Below are 20,037 nucleotides of genomic sequence, written 5' to 3'. Positions count from 1 at the left end.
GTAGACGAAGAGATGGTTCGCTCCGCTCACTTCCGTCATCGCTACATGCTACTAGCTACTAGCTACCCACAGCCTGTGTCTGTGGTACTACTACTGAAAGTGCAGCGTTATAAAGAACGTCAAGACAGCTAGTACAGGGGAATTCACGTGACTGAGCACAAAGATATTTAGTCTAATCCTCTCGGACAATCCTGAGCCAAGACAGTTGTGTGTTCGCTGCCTTCGTAAACATTTAGAAACGTAGACCAGCAACTTGCTTAATCTTCAGATTGTGGAAACTTTTAGAACTGATCATATTCGATATACTCGATCCAAAGTAAATTTGTTTTGTGCAAGTTTCCTTGATGAAGGGGTGAGGGGGGATCCAGTGAATGGGAATTTTAGGAGCGCAGCAGTTTTACGTTAAAGCGCCACAAGCCTGTGCCTGAATCATCTTGGCAGTTAATGATCTTTGGCTGCAGTTTCAATACTAGTGACCTCATACATCCCCACCCCAACAACACGCCACACCATCACTATCACTACTGTAACCTTATCTGTTAGAATAATCCAGATCAACCACAGAACCACAATTAACACAAAACAAAGAGCAATACTGGTTTGTCACTGATATCAGATCTGAAACAGTACAGTTTTATTTGGACTTGCATTATAAAATTATAAAATTGTCTACTCTGTGGTATACAATATTAAGGCATATCTGAACCAAATACCCTTTTGACTGTAAACGTGTACATTTACTCAAACTGGATAAATGTGGCAGAAATGACGCTCACTTGCAGTAAATGCTGAGTACAGTTTATCACGTGTACTGTGTGAGCTAAGGACATAAGAATGGAAATTTATGACACAAGACCAGGTTCTGATCACAGGACTCTTTCAGCAGCGGAGTCCTTGTTGACCTTCACCTGTGGAAGGTCATAGTCACCATGTCCTGGATGTGTGTGAACAGCTGTGTGACTGTGAAACATCTACAGATGTTTGATGGCTGACTTGTAGCCTCTGGACTGTTAGGAGTTTTTGAAAACAGTATTATGATGCTCTCAGACAGCTCTCTCTTCTTCCCCTCAGCCACTGTAAAACCATTCGCTCCATCATTCAGTGAAACCATAGTTCCTTTTACACATGCACAGCTGATTCCTATTTTTCATTATGTGCAAACCTTGTTATTTTCTGCTTCACTCACTGGAACGTGTGGAAAGTGTTGGCACTAAAAAAGTGAGCTGTGTATTTATTAAAAGTACTAATAAACAAAAGAAAGTAGCAGACGAGGACAGATTGAAGTGAGCACGTCCTGATGAGATTTGTCATTTTTTATCATTATGTTAGGTATGGTTATTAATTATTAGATGCTCATATTGCTGAGCACTGATCGTCCACGCCAGAATATTCTTCAGCTCTGTGGAGCTATGCCTTATATTGCCCAGTAGACTGTCCTGCCCAGTGTGGGACCCCTGAGAGAGGCCCTGCTGGCTCATTTCTGGGGGCTGCTGTGGTGTCCCAGAGGAGAACCGTGAATGTACGAGAGGACGGCACTCTGCAAATAGCTGGCCCTGTTGGCCTCATCCTCCCTCATCCTATGGATCTCTGCCTCCTTCAGCCGCAGCTTCTCCAACATGGAAGACATCTCGCTCTCTTTGTCCAGAAGAGCCTCCCTGTGGTTACTATTCAGCACTACAAGACAGCAAACCGGAGAGAGAACAGCATGAAAGAGAGCAGCACAGAATCAAATCACACTGTTGTTTCCAAACATTTCTTTAGACGGCCCTGGCACAAAGACACAAACTTATGTAAAGTTTAAAAGTAACCACAACAAAAACGGACGGCGAACCTTTAAGCTCTCTTTCCAGAGCGTTGATCTTTTCTTTAAGTGCTCCCTGTGCCGTCCTCTCTGCCTGGAGATGTCCAATCTGCTCCTGCAGCTCCACCCTCACCCAGCTCACCTCGGCCACCTTCTCCTGGTCTTTATGGCACAGCTCCTGTAAGAGCACAGCAGGTGCTACTAACAAACACCTCTCATTTATCACTTCTAGTGGGATTTCAGATTAGCAAGGCCAATTTACTGACAGCGTTTCAGGCTCTGACGTGTTGACAGTAACTGTTCTAGTCAGTGTACAGATTTCTCCCTGCTCCAACTTTAATTCAATTCAATTTTAGTTATTCCTTTTTCAGATTTTATTTAAATTTTAGAACAATTCAAAGCTGATGAAAAAAATGCTTTCAGTGTGTAGAAACAAGTTTTCTTCCAGAGCTCTTGGTGCTGCATTCTGGATCAAGTGAAGCCTTTTCAGGACAAGGATTAGGAATCAGTCCAGTCTAGATATTTTCATTTTTTTCAGCTCCACTGTGAGTCAGGAGCTTCCCTAATTTAGACAATGTTGTTCAGATGAAAGAAGGCAGACTGTTTAATGTTTGAGTTACAGGACAAAAGTTCCTCCAACCTTCCTCACAGTGTCACTGGAGGTCCAGGTCACAGTGTTTACAGACCACATGCCTCTGAAACGGACTCATGAATGAATATAAGTAACACTTTGCTGATATCTAAGGTTACTTTCATTCATTCATAAGCACAGTGGTGCAGTGGTTAGCACTGCTGCCTCACAGAGTTCGATTCCACCGCCTGGCCGGGCCTTTCTGTGTGGAGTCTGCATGTTGTCTCTGGGCACAGTCCAAAGACATGCAGTTAGTGAGGAAAGGTGAACTGGTGATTCTAAATTGTGAGTGTGAATAGTTGTCTGTCTCTCTGTGTTAGCTCTGCGACAGCTTCTCGCCCTACGGTAGCTGGGATAGGCTCCACCCCCCTGCGACCCTGACAAGGATAACTGGACCGACATTTTAGGACATTGCTCATTTCTCACGTGGCCTTTGGTTTGGTCTGCTACATCAGTCAACAGCCTGCACAGATGCTTGGCTGTATGCAGCCAACACTATGGTAGCTGTGCTTTCAGGGCTGAGAAGCCTGCTCCTGTCTTTTGGCTTCCTGTTGACACAAGCTAGCTGTATATCTAGCATCACCGAGGTTTACTGCCTACAAAGAAATGAAGGAGACAAAATCATAACATTGATGTCTCATTTATGGAGCTATGCTCAGGTATTAGAGTGGGTGCAATGGTCCAGGACGGCATTTTTGGTGTAGATGTCCACAAATGGTGGTTGCAGTGCTTCAGCATCAAGCTGGCACTGCAGCAGAGGAGTGTGCATGAAGGCAGTGGAAATCAGTCAAGATAGCTTGTGTCACATCAAATCAAAGAGCAGTAAACCTCAGAGCAGCAGCAGCACAGGTCAGCTGATCACAGCCTGCAGAGAAAGAAGACCTGCTGCAGCTCACAACAGCAACATGGAGCCAGTACAGCCATCTTTGACCCCCGAGTGTACTCATTTCTCTGTTTAGTCGTGCAGGCAAAGGTTTTACTTTTATGTGCTAATATTATTTGATTGTAATATTAATAGAGCATGAGCTTCAGTTAGCTTTCCACAAAAGCATCTGGCAGTAATGTCCTTACTTTGAGTACATTTCAGAGCCTGTACTGTTTCACTGTTACTGAGTAATGTTTAACACCAGTATGTGTACTTTTCACTGGAAACACTGTGTGTACTTTAGCCACCTCTGCTGGTAGGTCTTATAGTTGCAGGTGTGGCAGCTGAAACCTGTTCTAGGCCCAAACTCTGCTAATTCTGTCCTGTAGATACAGGAGCTACAGTTGGAGTGGTGTTTGTACAACAGGCAGGTGGTGCATCCTGACCTGCTGCAGCTCCTCCATCCTGCGTCGTAGTCCGTCCATCTCAATGCTCTGCTGGCTGTTCTTGGCCTGCAGCTCAGAGATGGTCTGTTTCTGCTGGGAACAGTGCAGCTGGACCTCCTGCAGGGATGAACGCACCGAGCGCAGCTTCTCCTCCAAGGACGAGACGTGCTCCTGCTGCTCAGAGGAATCAACACAGAGGGAAATGCTGTGGAGGGGTCTTTCTCAGGTATTAGAGCCCAGCAATTACAGGTGACATTGGTTTTTAACATTAGGCAAACTTACAACATGATGCAATCCCAATAGGTTGCCCATATTGATTTTGTGATCAGTTGTGTGATACATCGACATGTCTGTGTAACTAAAGGAGAGAACGTTTATTCTAAAGAGGAAACTGTGGAGTCAGTTTGCTGTCCCCCAGTTTCTTTGTCTTTACCACTACAGTGAACTTGTGCTCACTGTACGTCAAAATATTCATATATTAGATCAAATGTGGTGCAGCCTTTGCATTTAACCCATTCATGAGGAATGATCACAAAGAAATGTAAACTGTAATTCATTCGTCTCTGCCTGATGTTATGACTGTAGGGTCACTGGAGGTCAAAGCAAAGTAAAAAGATTTTTTTACCCATCTTAGAACATTTTCAAGACCCTTGAAAATGGATTTAAGGACTAAGGTCATTTTTAAGGAGTCTCTAGGAAACTGACTGTCATCAATTCATGTACAAGATTTAGAGATTCACAGACAGCGAGACGCTTCTTCCTGTTTCTGCAGGTCAGCACACAGTGACATTGTAAATGGATTAAAGAGCCGGACTCTGCACACACACACACACAGTGTCGTAGCATGATGACAGTTGGGTCTGTGGGGTTCAGCCACGTTCTGCTGTTCCTCAGAGCTCTGAGTAAATGACTCGTCCTGCTAGTAAAAGACAAAGTGGTGGGTGGAAAAAGAAAAGTACGGCCACCGGAGTGGAGATGCTCATTCTCCACTCACAACCATGACTTTGAAAACTTAGGTTGTGACTCAGTAAATGACCAAAGTTTGAACCCACCTCTTCCAAACGCACTTGAGCTCGCACTCTTCCCAGCTCCTCCTCTGCCTGGGCCCTTTCTGACACAAACGCTGCTTTAGCTTTACTCAGTTCCTGGAACAGATGAGACGACAGATTATCGTGAGAAACACATTCGGGGTGATTTGTTAACTCCCACTCTGGGTGTAAGATGAAGAAGAATTTCACTTCACTGTCATTTATTCTGTACAAATGCTCCCAGATTACAGGGAAACTGTTTTTTTAAACTGTGTGCAGCAGCTGTGGTTTTATCATTCTCCTCTGCAGTACCAAGGTGTCCCATGCTCTCTACAGTCACCTTCAGTTTGGCCTGATAACTGGGAAATTCCCTGGTGGCAAAGAAATGTTTGCTTGTGGATTTGAATAACTGTCTGGAATACACAGTTAGGGAAAGTTGACCCTTTATTCCTTAAATAAACAGAGACTCACACAGTCTTTGTCACTGAACCTTAAATATGTTAAAGAAACAAAGTTAAATTCAGGTATAACTGTGTGTCAAAGCTCGCACACCCCTGGATTACTCACCATTATCATATCATACTAATCCATCTACTGACAACCTTCAGTTTATGTATATAGCTTCCACTCACAATGTGACAGATCAAAATGAGAGACACTCCAGTTTTGGATCCTTACATGAACAGAACAGGAACCAGGCTGACACAGAGTCAGAGTTCTGTTGAGCCAAGCATTCCTTTAACCTTAACTAGTAACGACTGGTGGGGTGGCTGTAGCTCAGGGGGTGCAGCAGGTCATCTATTAACTGGAAGGTTGGTAACTGGAGCCTGGGCTGCTCCAGTCTGCGTGCCAATATCACTGGGCAGGATACTGACCACGAGCTGCTCGTTAATGCATCCACTGGAGGATGAATGTGTGTGAATGTTAGATAGAAAACATTTCAGCATAGAAAACAGTGCTTGTATAAATGGATAAATGAGGCGTGTTGTACAAAGCTCTTTAGTGCTTTAGAAAAGCTCTGTATGAGCACGGGTCCATTTACTTCATACATTTCTTTATAAATAACAATTTCAGGTATAAAACATTCACAGCAATCCCATAATCTTTCCAAACTTACCTCAATAATTTTTACTCTAAAACACCAACATTTCTATTAGACCTCCTCCTTCCTACCATGAATTACTGCTTCAGTTTTAAACAGGATCAATTTATGTTCATAAGCAGGCTACACAGCACAGGCTTTGAAGGTGGTGGTATTACAAATAATTTTTAAAATACTGAGCAGAGCTCTTTTAGCTAATTATAGGCCAATCTCCAACCTTCCTTTCATATCAAACATCCTTGAAAGAGTAGTTGTCAAACAGCTAACAGATCATCTGCAGAGGAATGGCTTATTTGAAGAGTTTCAGTCAGGTTTCAGAGCTCATCACAGCACAGAAACAGCTTTAGTGAAGGTTACAAATGATCTTCTTATGGCCTCTGACAGTGGACTCATCTCTGTGCTTGTCCTGCTAGACCTTAGTGCAGCGTTCGATACTGTCGACCATAATATCCTATTAGAGCGATTAGAACATGCTGTAGGTATTACAGGTACTGCACTGCAGTGGTTTGTATCATATCTATCTAATAGACTCCAATTTGTTCAAGTAAATGGAGAGTCCTCTTCACACACTAAGGTCAATTATGGTGTTCCACAGGATTCAGTGCTAGGACCAATTCTGTTTACATTATACATGCTTCCCTTAGGCAGCATCATTAGAAGACATAGCATAAATTTTCACTGCTATGCAGATGACACGCAGCTCTATCTGTCCATGAAGCCAGGTAACACAAGTGTGTATCTTATGTGGTATGCCAAGTTCCTCTGAGTCACAGATCTGGGTGATGTAACACATGGCACGGATCACTTTGATTGTGGTAAACATATGAATACTTGTATGTCACATTGCAGTGTGAGCAGTGTGAGCTCTGACCTCCTCCAGTTGTATCCGCTGTCCCTCCAGTTTGAAAATGCGATCCTGCAGGGCCCGCTCACTTTCTTCTAAATGTCGGTTTATATGCTCCACCTTCACAGGAACATAAACTTTCAGTAACTGATGCTGTTAAAATGACCCCATCTATTAAAATAGTGCATTTTGTTCTCATTATTAACACATTCGAACTCTTATTTTGATTCTTCTACGTGGCGTTGTGTGCGGCCCAACAGCACACCTCTTTCTGGCGGAGACTGTCCATGTCATCCAGGGCTTGCTTGGACCTTCGCTTCTCTGATTCCAAACGGTCTGTCAGACACACAGGAAATCTCTGCTGGCGTTCACGTTACGAAAGGAATCTATATGTTCGTAGTTGATAACACGCGTTACCTTCAGCCTGTGCTAGTCGCAGCTTGAGCTCAGCTGTGCTGGTGGTCAGCTCCTGCTTCAGCTCAAAGATCAGCTGCTGCTGAGACTTACACCTGCGCTCCATCTCCTCCACCTAACACACACACCAACATCCCAGAGTGCTCACAGTGCAAATATCAAAGTGCAAATGATGAAAGTGAAAAGACAGGGCTCCTACGTTATTCTTGAGTTGACCGTTGGTCTCTGTCAGGTTCTGGATGTCTCTGAGGAGTTTTCCCTGTCTTAGCACAGCGTCCTACAGAACGGAAGGAGAAGAGGTGACAGTAATACACACACGTCACACATACACACGTCACATATACACGTCACACACACACGTCAGGTGTCGTTGGAAGAAGATCTCCCTCAAATGTGTGACATTTCAATGTGTGACGTGGTCGTACAGACTACCACCAAACTACCACCAAACTACCAAAGACTCAAAGTTTCTTGAATTTTGTGCATTAAAACAATACTTAGTAAAAATTCTATATTAATATACTTTAATGTCTGCAGTAGTGTGCATGCACAAATGTTGTGGGATATGTGAATTATGTGCAATTTGAAATCAGCTAGTTTGTAGAGTGAGTTTGGTTTGCGAGGTGAAGACAAAGTGCAGCGTTTGGTTTCTCATCAGCTCAGCAGCTGCTGGTTTGTGGATAGAAACTATTACTGCTGTATAACTGCTGCTGGTGTGGATGCTCCGCTAACACCTGCCCACAGCAGGAATGTGGAGACTCTACTGGTGGGATGGACCTGCTGTCGCTTCAGCCTATTGCCACCTGCCCGTAGTTCAGTCCTGTTGATGTGTACAGTCAGTCTGCCGTCCCAGGCTGCGACGCAGCCACACAGAATACTCTGGATGACAGAAGGAGGTGATATGTCCGTCTATGCCAGTCCTCCTCAGCCACCTTAGGAAGAGGAGCCACTGTCTTGCTGTTTTGTGAGCAGCTAACATCATCACTAATGTTTATCTTCACAATCTGAAGCAGCTGACTCTCTCCACCTCTACACCCTCGATGAAGATGGGCTATCAGCCTCTTCCCTGCAGCCACAACGAGCTCCTTGGTCATGTGGGCAGCATGTTGTTTCCTGACATCATGGTGTCAGACTCTTGGCTCCATCATCTCTATGTGATGTGGTCATGCAGCCACTTTTAAACCAGGACTGGATCTATTATTCTTTAACAATTACAAACCAGTGTCAAACTTCCTTTTTGTCTCTATGGTCGCTGAAAATTACTGTGAAAAAAAGAAAGCTAACTGCAGTGTTGGGTTTTCAGCAGGATTATAATATCATCTGCTCTGCATGATGTTATTATGTTTTAGTATTGCTGGATTTGTCTGCTGACTCTGTGACCTCATCGGCCACGTAGCATGCTGGTCATGTATTTCAGCGTCCTACCATTTAAAGGTAAAGCTGCCATCACTCTGTACCTCGTGCTCTTTCTTCCTCTCTTTGCTGTGTTGTTCCCTCTGTTCTTCTTTCTCAGCTTTCAGTCGAGACAGCAGCTCTCCCATGTTTTGGTTTTTCTGCTCGGAGAGTGCGAGGGCAGCTTCTGTCATCTGCAGCCTGCACAACAACAGATGATGCTGTTAAACGCATGTTTGGAAAACATGTTTTGGAGGCCCCGGTTACATTGATCTTTAATCTCTGACTACCAAACTCTCAGCTAATCCTTTGTCCAAACTGACATCTGTGCCAAGTCTCGAGAGATTCCTGCAAATTTCCTCAGAATGATATCGCTGTCAGGAAAATAGGACAAACAAAGAACTGTTATCATGTTTGGATACTGGAAACCATAGTCATCATCATCCCAGTGTCCTAACGCAACAGAGCTTCTACATTTACAGAGTGGCTCATAGTAAAGGTGTTGGTTAGAACGAGAGGAGGGCTGGACTCTGTAAGTTTCCTCTTGTTTCTCTGCTGGTAAAATTCCCTCTTTGGCAGAAATAACTCCTCCTGGGGGCATTTTTGCATGTACTGTGTTTTTCCAGCATTTGAAAGCTATCAGATGTGGCCTTGAACTAAGTCAGAACCCTGCGTTTCTGCTAGATTGTAAACCTCCATCCACCGTCTGACTGAGCATCCTAGAAAAGTCTCTCTAGCTACTCTGTAACCATCTGAGATCGAATCCAGGCAGTTATTTGGATAACGATCATTTCAGTGCTCCGTGGGACTCAAACCCACACGTCAAAAGCAAACAACACTATGTGACTCTGTAACGAAGTATATGTAAAGAGCTTTCCTCTGACACGTTACTCCACACCTGCTGGGCACACATACAGTTTAACAGCATTACAACCTATTGTTCACACGTGTCAGCACAACATGACTGGCTAACTGGGGGAGGGGCTTAGAACGCTCCCTAGATTTCAGCATTTTTTTGAGTGCCAAGTGTCCTGATATAAAGTGATCCTCGTGTTTTCTTCTTGCATGATTGCAACACCCACACATATGCGAGCAGCTGTCTTCTCTAATGTTACAGCGCAGTATTTTCACACAGCTGTTTACTGAACGTGGGCTGACGGTGGAGGAAACGATTACTTTGCAGTGAGAGAGTTGACGGCTGACTTTCTCTCGTTCAGAGCTTCCTGGAGTTGGCCGATCTGAATGGAGGTTGACCTGACGACAGAGAAAAAGTCACAGAATCATAAGAGGATGCAGGTGTCTCCACACACACCATCTTCCAGGCTATTAGCCAATGGCCACACAGAGTCACCACTCACCTACTGGAGCGTCCCATCTCATCCCTCTGCCTGTCTATGGTCTCCATCAGGCTTAGGAACTGAAACAAAAGTTAGAAATAAAAAACTGCATTTAATCTGAGTAGGTTATCTGGACATTTGACCCCCACTGGGCATTACTGTGGTTCATTATGACTCACAGAAATATTTGACTACACATTAAAAATTTGTGTAGACAACCGTGAAGATATCACACTCCCTCAACCCTCGCTCCACCATTATCAGCTTAGTCCAAATGTTAACCTGATTTGTACTGATATGCATGTCTTGGCTATTTATGGGATTCATTTTTACTGCAGCTAGGCTGTGTGTCCACTATGTGATGAGAAACAGCTGCACTCACCTCTCGAGTGCAGCTGTTTGCATTTGTCTCTTTGGAAAAGCAAATAAAGGTGCATCACTACACAGAAGATAAACCATTACAGAATCCAGCCTATGGTCTTGGATTGGATCTGTAATCACAGTGGGCTATAGCTACAAGAGTGCACGCACTGGGGTTTCCTACTGGTGGTGCAAGTGCTGGGAGGATCAGAAGTCCCGTATTCAGACAGGTTGTAGATTTCTGATCGCTTCTCTGGGAGAAATGTTTCCTGAATTCAAAACTTTGGAGGTGAATGGCCGACCTGTGGTGTCTGCAGTTCGGGATTGCGAGGTTACCTGCCGGCCTTTCTCCTCCTTCAGTGTTTGAATCTCCTTGCTGAGGACCTGGGTCCGGCTGCGGCTCTCCCTCAGGGTGGACCGCCTGTCTGAGTTGTGCCCTGTGGCCTGCTCTGAAAGGTAAAGATGGCTCTCAGCGTAACCATGTTATAGTAATGCTAACAAAGCCATACTGCTAGCGTTACGACCTCTGGTAGGACTTACCGAGAGCTTTCAGCGTGTCACTGGGTATGTTGTTTCCAGCCATCTCCAGCTGCACTATGCTCTTGTTGTTTTGAAGTGCCTCCAGCATGGACCTGCCTCCCAGCAGACCAATATTGTTCCACCTGAGATCTGAGTAAGTAAGGTAAGAGGAGTTAGCGTGGACCATCTGCTGATGACAACAGCAGGCTCTACAGCTTAAACTTATGATGCTGCCATACGACGGAGGCTGCTCTTAAAAGCTGTTCTCTACCAAACAATACGGTACATGACGTTAACCAGTTAGTGTCACCTAGAACTTCCAGTGTGCTGTTGCGTTTAAGTGCCAGAGCGAGCTCCGATGCTCCATGGTGGTTGATTTGATTGTTGCGCAGGTCCAGCTGCGTCAGCACGCAGTTGGAAGCTAAACCGCTGCAGAAGAGCGAGAAAGCTTCGTCCCACACGCCCAACGCATTCCACTCCAGCACCAGCCTGCAAAAACCAAACACTGCCAGTTAATTAGGGACACTCTTCAGTACTCAGACTATGTGCTGACAGATTCCTTCAATGATCAGAAATGCATGATAAGACTGTGCATTTGGTCACGTTTCTGCTGTCTCTCTGACGGGTTTATTTTGTTTTCAGTATCATGACCTCCAAATTCCAGGAGCATGACCACAACTCATAGTTCAATGACTATATATGATGTCCCACACTACAGGCTGTCTGTTCTTACTTTCATGTCATGTGTCTTTCATGTGTTTGAAAATTGCCACAAATGCAATATTTTTGTTCACATCTTGGTTGTTTGATTGAAACTCATTTGTGGTGAAATACAAAGTGTCAGAGTGTTTCTCACCAAAAACAGAAGTGACTACAGCGGTTTTTGTGTGGTCAACTCAACTACTAAATATTCTGTGTGATCACTAAAGTGTCTGTCTGTCTCTACACACAGCCTGCGGGCTTTCGCAGGTCTCCTGCTGTTAAAAGACAGCTTACGATCTGTTGTTGTAAACCGGTACTATACAACTATTAACAGCCATAAGGGAAAGGAATGAAATGGTTCACAGACACGAAGAGCATGAGTCTCACCTGCGCAGCGTCTTGTTTTGTGCCAAGAACTGTCCCAGCACCTCGGCTCCTGATGATCTGAGGTTATTCCCCTGTGAACAATAAAAACACAACCTAAGGACACACAGATATTGTGCAATAAAATAAAACTAGTGTCACCGTGTGTGGAGAGTCTAATTTGGGAGGTGGTACCTTTAGATCCAGGACTTTGACAGTTGTGTTGTCAAACAGTCCACTGAGGAGCACTCTGGCACCTGAGAGTCACACACAGCACAGTGACTAACACACACACACAGAATTTAATCCTGCACTCAGCATCCTGAGTCACAATATTTACCAGAGCAGCAAATGTGGTTTATTGTGCTAATGAGAAAAAAGATCTATATGAACATTTTCTATTTCTCTGTTTGTTTGTTGCATTTAAAAAAGACTGTTTGCATTTATCCTAATTCAAGCAGAGCAAACTCTGTAAATGTGAAGATCTGTTCAGGATCAGAACCAAAGGACTTTTTGTTGACAGCATCTGTGTGATATGTAGCCTAACACACTCATTCTGATAGTTTTATTATTTAATCATCAGACTGATTAAAGTACATTACATAGACGTGCCGCAGCAGTGTGACTCGGGCAGGGCCACATCACTGCATCATTCACATTATTGAGCACCATACACTTGCACATACTGTATAATTCTCCACATTACATAAAGACTGTCCTTACGCACCTTCCTCGCTGAGCATGCAGTCACTGAGTGACACCTCAGTAAAGACAGTATCTTTATGGAAGGCCTTAGCCAGCACTGAGCAGGTATCTGCAGACAGGCTCAGTCCACTCAGGTCCAGTCTGGAGCCCTGAGCAGACCTGCTCTCTTGGAGCTGAGCTACAACACCCTCCTGAGGCTCCACGCCTCCCTCCTTACACAGACGGAGGTATATCCGCCTGAAATCCTCCATTCAGGCTCTGCAGACTCCTGATCATCTAAAGAGCAGAGCTTTCTGTCCTCAGACCAACTGGTGAAAAGAAGGAGAGACCAAAGTTCTTACTGCTGCTATCTATACATGTGCTGTTGATTTTCCTGGCATCAAAGATAAATGCATTAATAAATAACAAAAACGCCGAGGGATACTTTTTTTCTTTTGCTAAATTTAAGAAATAATTGATGATCACACGACACTGAATCAACTTTAACCACTGTAGCGACCAGCCTACACAACTGTGTGGATTTAAAGCGTACTGACGTGTATTTTACATGGTAGCTTGTAACAGTCAGACCCACGCTGAACAGCCAGTTTTGAATGAAAGTGACGCGAGGAGCTATCTCCACGCGAGTCAGAGGCTCGCGCGGGACAATCAAATCTTAAACCGATGATCCAAGTAAGGAGGGGTTCAAACCGGGTTTCTTGAGTAGCGATCAAAATAATAATTACAGGTTAAGATAAAAACACAGACCTCCACCAAAACTGTCTTCCTGACAGTTATTGTTGTTGTAGCTCGACCAGCTGACAGAAAAAGGAAACCAGGGCACAGAGTAACTAGGAAGTGTTTGACGCAAAGCATTTTGGTCAACGTAGTTTCGAAAAAATAAGTCTCTATTTATCTATCTGCTTGTTCGTTTTTATCAGGCCTAATCTGTGTGAGGATGAGCTAAGACTGGCTATAATACTGTTTAAACCGATCGTCAAAAACAGAAGGTTATTAAGCATCGTATTGTTTAATGATGTTATTCATGCAGAAGTAAGACGGAGTTTTTGCTCAACCAGCAGGTGGCAGTAAAGACAACAGCGGGTCGCATAGTTGCAACTGGGGGTAAAAGAAGAAGGACATTAGCCAAAGAAAAGAGAAACAAGCATGGCTGGGAACGTCAGTAACACCGTCCCTGCGATAACTAGTTCTTTGTCACAGCTACAGGCTTTAAACGGATTGTTTGCGATATATAAAAAACAAGGACCGACCTCCGCAGACGTGTTAAATGTACTCAAGGAAGCTTTGCTCAAGGGTAACGGGACCAAACAGCAGCAGGACGTTCAGCCTGGTGTTTGTGAAAAGCTGACCGTAAACCGTTTGTGTCGCTTTATCTTTCAGAAGCGGGAGTCAAAAATCCAAACCCGCGGAAGAGGAAGAATCAGAGCCTGAAGATGGGACACGGAGGGACGCTGGACAGCGCTGCCAGCGGGGTGCTGGGTAAGCGGCTAGGCTAGCGTTCACGTTCCGCTGCTGGGCCACGTGCGACTGTTGTCATTCCTGCCCTGGGGGGAGGAGGGGGGGCAGTCCCAGCCAAACCCTCCGTGTTCACTATTATTATCTGTGAAGCACCTTCAGGGCTGCTCCGCATCACCCCAGTCTGATTCAGTCATGTATCTCTGGGGGCCTTTTCTGCTGAACTACAGAGTTCACTATTAAGATCAAATTGATTTATATTGATATAAATCAGATATACACTCGTTTGTCTATAAGTTTTTACAATACATACTTTAAAATGTGTCTGTAATAGGTGCATTTTCTTTTCTTTTGCACATTTTTCTTCTCATGCGTGTCCTGAGAAAGTCCGCGACATCGTGACATTTTATATGAGAACATGCTTGCTATTTTTCTATGGATAAACTATAGTAAAATCATGAAATCTGATCTTCTTATTGTTTTGATCTAGATAGATAGATATTCCTCATAAGCAGTGTACCCCTGGTGCTGGCCCTTCATCCTCTATGAAGAGTGGAATGGTCCAGATGACACACCTGTGCAGGTGTGGAGATGTGTAGGAGAGAGGCCGTTGGACTTTTTAACACAACCTTGAGAGGTGTACTGATACCACAGATGATGTTCAGGCAGCACCTCCACACTCTTTCCTTTCCTTCTCTCTCACTGCCTCCTAACATGCCATCCCTCTTTCCACTTCCATCAAGGTGCCAGTGGAAACAGCATCACAGTGTCTATGGGCACCTCTTTGACCAACAACACCGGAAGTGCTCGTTAGATCGATCAGGTGTTTTTCCTGCATTTTCTACAGTGTAGAACAGGCTGTCCCAGTTTGTCAGTGTCCCGTTTGTCTAAATCTGAGCTGCTTTATCAGCATTCACACCATCTTTAAGTGGCACAGTTCCACTGGCAGCCATACAAGCCCATCCCATAATGCTGCTCCCAGCATGTTTGACAGATATTGTGTCGTATGCTTCTTTTCCTTCTGCATACTTTTTTTCTTCCCATCATTTTTGTACAAATTTATCTCAGTTTCACCTGACAAAAGTGTTTTTTTTTCCAGAACTGTGTCGACTGTGTCGGCTCTACATCCTGGCAGATGTAGTCTGGCCTTCTTGGTCTTGAGTGTAACCAGTGGTTTGTACCATGGTGCAGGTTTTAACAATGACAGGCCGCTCCTCAACTGTTTTCAGGACTTGAGTCGATGTTGTGTAGGGATTTTTATTTCTTCACCAAGTGAAGAATTCATTTAAATTTTCTTCAGTGGTGTTTTGGGCCTTTAGGTGTTTCTGAGTGGCCCGTGCTTTCTAGCTTTTTAAGAATGGACTACATTGGTAATTTGCTCTCCCTCTGATGGCTGTATTTTGTGTTTGTGCTTTTAGCTCAATGATGGCCTCCTTCAATTGCAGCCTCATATTGACAGTTTCGCTGAACAACTGCCAAATGCAAGTTGTTGTCATTGAATAACGATGTTATAGGACTCGATTTTCCTGATACTCTTATGAGCCCAACTGTAGTTCTTATCTTTATTAAAGTGTTTTATAAAGCACCTATGCAGCTAAAAGTGCAGAAGCCTGGTTGATTGACTCCAATTAGCAGAGGTGAGGCCTACCAGACAACCCTGCTGATGGTGCTGGTACGTCTGTCAAAGTGGCCACACCCATAATTTTAGGAAAAATTAATTCAATGTGGTCGAATTAAACCCACAGTCACCATTAAAGGGAAAAGTGGGTAAAGAGACCAAACTGGTCTTTTGAAAGGCAGTGAAAATGCTTTTATTGCTGTTTAGTTGAGAATTTTAACATTGGAGTCAGAGCTAACCTGAAGTGTCTTTGGTGTGTTTCCATGACGAAAGGAACCGTGTGCACCAAGAAATACAAGCAAAAGACGTTAAACGAGTTCAAATATGAGATTTGATGCTCCAGCTGCTGTGTCTTTGTGAGGTGCACGTTTCCCACAGTGTGACATGGCTTTGATTGTAAGACGGCTCTTAACCAGCATGGCTGCTACAACATCCTGCAGCACGATGCCATGTTGTCTGGTTTGAGCTCAGCAGCACAGGGACACGAGAGCACGCCTCCACCTCGTCCTTATACATAAGAAAAGCTGTTCAGTCAGGTTACAGCGGAGTGATGTTGGCTCAGTCTGAGTGAAAAGCAGCCGCTTCACTGCTGCTTGGAAAGTCCCAGGTGATGATGTCATGAAGAAGAAAGGTTGTTAACAACTGTTAACAAAGCACAAAGATGAACACTTAATATAAATGTTTCAGTATATTCTGAGTTTGTGAACTGTGATTAGATTAATGAATTAAAAGTGAGTTCAGTGAACATTTCAACCTGTAAGGGGCGCTAGCAGGACTTTAATCATTGGACTCTCTTTGTTTCAGTTGTTGGTGTTGGGAACGGCACCAAAATGCTCAGCACAATGTTGACTGGGTCAAAGGTCAGTTTGTTTCACTGCTGTTTGAACTAAACTGTTTCTCTGTGCATTAAACCATGACGTCTGGTGAAAAGTGAGAGGCACCGTGCATTAATGCAGTTTAGAGCTGCACTGCTGTGCACTGCTGTGCAGCTCTAAACTGATACCAGCCAAGCTCTGACTGCTACTCTGACTCTAACATATTTCATTACCTGGATGAAGCCAAACATGTTAGTTTTAACAGATGCACACTGACGTGTTCCAGTACAAATAAAACAACGCGTGTCCTTTAGTTAGTGTCACAGTGAAGGCAGTTTCCCCCATGAACTTCTAGCATTGTGTTGATACGTGCTGATTGGTTTGTGCCTGCTTTCATGGTAGCAGATCTAACAAGTACTAACGAGCTGTTAGAAACCACAACACAAACCTCTGTGTGTGTAGAAGAAGCACTTTTTTAGGTACAAGTATACATGCAAATATATATTGATAAGGACATTCTGTAGTGTGTATACAATACAGTTCCTCAACAGACTTGAACGTCTCGTTTACATTAGATGTCTGGAATGACAAATACATGAATGCTTCCTTTAACTTGTTAACTGTGGATGAACTGGGTGTTTCTTTTAAGGGGAAACACAAACGTGACACATGTTGTGTGTTTCTCAGAAATATATTGCCGTTGGAGAGTTTGGAAAAGCAACAGACACTCTTGATGCCACCGGCAGCGTGACTCTGGAGAAAGGTTTTGGTAAATCCATTCATTTGATCTTTCAGATCCCTCGACACAGCAGGATAATCTGCGTTTGCAAACTTCAGTTTCTGCTCTACCGTCTGTCTCTCAGTGAGTTATGTCTTCATATATTTTCCTCTCCAGAACACATAACCAGGTTGGACGTTGAGGAAAAGCTGAAAGCTTTCACTGGTGACATCATGCAAGTGCCTCCGCTGTGAGTACGGCTTCCGGGAGTCAACATCCAAACGTCTGAAGCATTAATTAGATCAAACGAAACGTTTTTTTCTTGAGATGAAATCTTCTTTTGCATAAATCAAAACCTAAAACTTTTCAGAGCAGCAGCTCAGGACTTCACGTCCTCTGTTACTGTGCTTGTTTGGGATGGTGTTAGATTTGATGGTAGATGTATAAACGTCGGGTTCATGTGAGTTTCCCCTTTGGGGGTTGCCATCAGTGAGTAGCTCCGTGGTGCAGTGGTTACATGCTTACCTTACATGAAGGTGCATGAATTGAACTCGACCCAAGCAGAGGCACGACGACAGCTTTGGATTGTTCATCTTCGAGGTGAATTCCCAGCTTTATCACAGACTCTTCCAGGAATGTGACAGGTTGGCTGATGCAGCAGGAAAATTCAAATCAGGGAACCACAAAATGACTTTGATTGTTAAATTAGGCTGCATATCCATTTGTGGAGAAACCGTTTCCATTTTCTGAGGAACATTAGCCGTGTCATCATTTTGAGTCTACACAAGCAAAGATGAGAAGTAGAATCAGAATCAGGGTTTTATTGCCAAATGTTGAGCAGGTTTGCAACATTAGGAAATTGCTGCGGTACTTGGTGCAAAACATACTGTAAGACAACACTTACAAAAACATAAAAATTAAAATTAAAAGTGCTGAGCAGATTCATATATACATGTGCGCAGGTGATGATCAGTGCAAAAATGGAACAGATGCAGTGAACACAGTGTAGGGTCATGTGTTAGTGGTGGGAACAGTCATGTGGTTATTGTTCATGAGTCCAACAGCAGAGGGGAAGAAACTGTTCTTATGGCGAGAGGTTCTGCTGCGAATGGACCGGAGCCTCCTGCCTGGGGGGAGCAGGTCAAACAGACTGAGTCCAGGGTGAGAAGGGTCAGCTGTGATCCGAGCTGCACGCCCCAGTGTCCTGGAGGTGTACAGGTCCTGCAGAGATGGGAGTCTGCAGCCAATCACCTTCTCAGCAGAGCGCACAACACGCTGCAGTAGACACCAGAGGCTTCAATAAGTGGCTGAACTGAAACCAGTTTTCTTTGAATGTGCAGCCAGTTTGATGGCATGTTACAGGTTAATGATATGATCAAAGAGCCGTAATGACTAATTGTTGTAAAGGCTAAGAAATGATGTGTGGGCTCACTGAGGGTGTAGTGTGGACCCAGTTCCTTGTGAAGATGCTCTGAGATCAGCTGCAGCGTGTCAGTCAACTGTTCGTGTGCGCTTTGAACGGATTCTTGTCCCCTGGGAGAATGAATGAAATTCCTCTCAATGATCCAGCTTTCACAAAGTTGTTTAAACATTTTAAGTTTTTTTTGTGTTTTATTAATGTAGCGCAGTGATCTATGAAGCCTCTAGAGGTCACTGTTTGCTCACTGCCTCTACTGCAGTGCTGATTCACTGGGGTAAATGGTTTACGTTCACACTGATGCAGGGAGCAGTGCCTTTGTGTCATTATAGATGGATTTTATATAAAAACAGTTCTTAGTGCTTCTTCTCGTCTTAGAGTGCTAAATATGTATCTTTTTCAACTAACTGTTTTCTTATAATCGTTTTAGATACTCGGCATTAAAAAAGGATGGCCAGCGTCTGTCTGTCCTCCTGAAGAAAGGTCACAAGGTCGATGCCAAACCGGCCAGGCCAGTCACGGTGTACAACCTGACCCTGCAGGAGTTCAAGCCTCCTCTCTTCACTCTGGGTTCGAAATGTTGCATCACACAGCGTTTCCTTCTTCCTCTATACTGACTCCTCTCAAACAGGCTTTTAGCTGTTGTGTCCTCTTTGGCGTCGTTCATCTAGCTGAATGTTTCACTTTCCTTCGTGTTGCAGATATTGAGTGTGGAGGTGGATTCTATGTCAGAAGTTTGGTGGATGACCTGGGAAAAGGTGAGACTACCTTCCACCTATTTCACCTTTCCATCGACGGCGTGTTGCTGAGTAACGCTGTCTGTGTGCTGCAGCTCTGTCCTCTTGCGCTCATGTGAAGGAGCTGATCAGAACAAAGCAGGGTCCGTTCACTCTGGAGGAGCACGCCTTACACGAGGAGCAGTGGACGCTGGAACACATCTCGCGCTCGCTGAAGACCTGCTCAGAGGGAGAGCAGGAGGAGGACCATCTGAAGCCAAAGAAGGTAGTCACCTGACCGGGACCAGGATCCAGAGGGAAGAGGAAGGGGTTTCCTTTCATGTAATGACTGATTTTTGGTTCATACTCTTCAGTTTTAGTTAAATGTGTGGTTCAAAGTTTGGACATCATCACACCTTAGATTAAAAGTTGTAAAGTAAACAGTTATATAATGAGAAATGTGAGCAAAGGAGACTCAGCAGGTTACCATGTTGCTTGACCTGCGCAGATTTGTGAAGAGTAAATAACCTGATCGTAAGATCGGCGAGGACATCCAAGGGAACGGCAAGATCCCTCTCTGTGGCACCGAAAATCTTCTGTGAAGTTTTTGTTGTACGTTCAGGGTCCGTATTTTTTTTTTTTTATAGGCTGCCTACACTCAGTTTAGTTCACTGTTGTAAAGAATGTATTTTACAAAGTCTTCCTTGAGTCCTGCTCAGTGCAGTGATGTTCATCATTAAGTAAAAAAGCCCTCTGAGCTCGTCTAAACTCACGTGTGGACTGTTATTT

At 44.1% G+C, this 20,037-nt stretch overlaps 2 protein-coding genes across 4 annotated transcripts; one reads left to right on the top strand and one right to left on the bottom strand.

The window, feature by feature from the left end:
- Positions 1 to 595: 595 nt before the first annotated feature.
- Positions 596 to 13,995, bottom strand: lrrc45 (leucine rich repeat containing 45). 3 transcript variants are annotated; one of them, XM_039616189.1, is made up of 18 exons: positions 13,859 to 13,995; positions 12,532 to 12,817; positions 12,000 to 12,061; positions 11,829 to 11,899; positions 11,050 to 11,228; positions 10,761 to 10,889; positions 10,557 to 10,669; positions 9,882 to 9,940; positions 9,700 to 9,777; positions 8,589 to 8,724; positions 7,331 to 7,408; positions 7,135 to 7,246; positions 6,983 to 7,053; positions 6,745 to 6,837; positions 4,796 to 4,888; positions 3,744 to 3,917; positions 1,832 to 1,979; positions 1,475 to 1,674 (listed from the first exon to the last, which is right to left on the bottom strand). In XM_039616189.1, exons 2-18 carry the CDS (start codon positions 12,758 to 12,760, stop codon positions 1,475 to 1,477), a joined length of 2,025 nt encoding a protein of 674 aa, XP_039472123.1. In that variant the 5' UTR covers positions 12,761 to 12,817; positions 13,859 to 13,995. The 3 variants fall into 3 exon arrangements, with proteins under 3 accessions (XP_039472125.1, XP_039472123.1, XP_031595472.1); XM_031739612.2 differs by lacking the exon at positions 13,859 to 13,995 and adding an exon at positions 13,257 to 13,354; XM_039616191.1 differs by lacking the exon at positions 13,859 to 13,995 and having other exon boundaries at positions 596 to 1,674; positions 12,532 to 12,760.
- trub1 (TruB pseudouridine (psi) synthase family member 1) lies at positions 13,593 to 20,016 on the top strand. The gene is made up of 8 exons (XM_031739624.2): positions 13,593 to 13,803; positions 13,890 to 13,988; positions 16,387 to 16,442; positions 17,085 to 17,166; positions 17,293 to 17,365; positions 18,963 to 19,102; positions 19,234 to 19,290; positions 19,365 to 20,016. The coding sequence occupies exons 1-8, from the start codon at positions 13,656 to 13,658 to the stop codon at positions 19,544 to 19,546; spliced, it is 837 nt and encodes a 278-aa protein (XP_031595484.1). The 5' UTR covers positions 13,593 to 13,655; the 3' UTR covers positions 19,547 to 20,016.
- The last annotated feature ends 21 nt before the right edge of the window (positions 20,017 to 20,037 follow it).

This window comes from Oreochromis aureus, linkage group 8, assembly GCF_013358895.1.
Source record: "Oreochromis aureus strain Israel breed Guangdong linkage group 8, ZZ_aureus, whole genome shotgun sequence".
NCBI lineage: Eukaryota > Metazoa > Chordata > Actinopteri > Cichliformes > Cichlidae > Oreochromis > Oreochromis aureus.
Note: the sequence above shows the minus strand (reverse complement) of the source record. Positions and strands in the feature narration are given on the sequence as shown.

Excerpts from the sequence above, each read along its gene's own strand:
- lrrc45 (XM_039616189.1), bottom strand. The coding sequence starts at position 12,760 with ATGGAGGATTTCAGGCGGATATACCTCCGTCTGTGTAAGGAGGGAGGC. Across the intron at positions 7,247-7,330 it reads ACGGTCAACTCAAGAATAAC|GTGGAGGAGATGGAGCGCAG; the intron begins GTAGGAGCCCTG and ends TGTGTGTGTTAG. Across the intron at positions 6,838-6,982 it reads ACAGTCTCCGCCAGAAAGAG|GTGGAGCATATAAACCGACA; the intron begins GTGTGCTGTTGG and ends GTTCCTGTGAAG.
- trub1 (XM_031739624.2), top strand. The coding sequence starts at position 13,656 with ATGGCTGGGAACGTCAGTAACACCGTCCCTGCGATAACTAGTTCTTTG. Across the intron at positions 16,443-17,084 it reads CAATGTTGACTGGGTCAAAG|AAATATATTGCCGTTGGAGA; the intron begins GTCAGTTTGTTT and ends TGTGTTTCTCAG. Across the intron at positions 17,366-18,962 it reads ATCATGCAAGTGCCTCCGCT|ATACTCGGCATTAAAAAAGG; the intron begins GTGAGTACGGCT and ends TAATCGTTTTAG.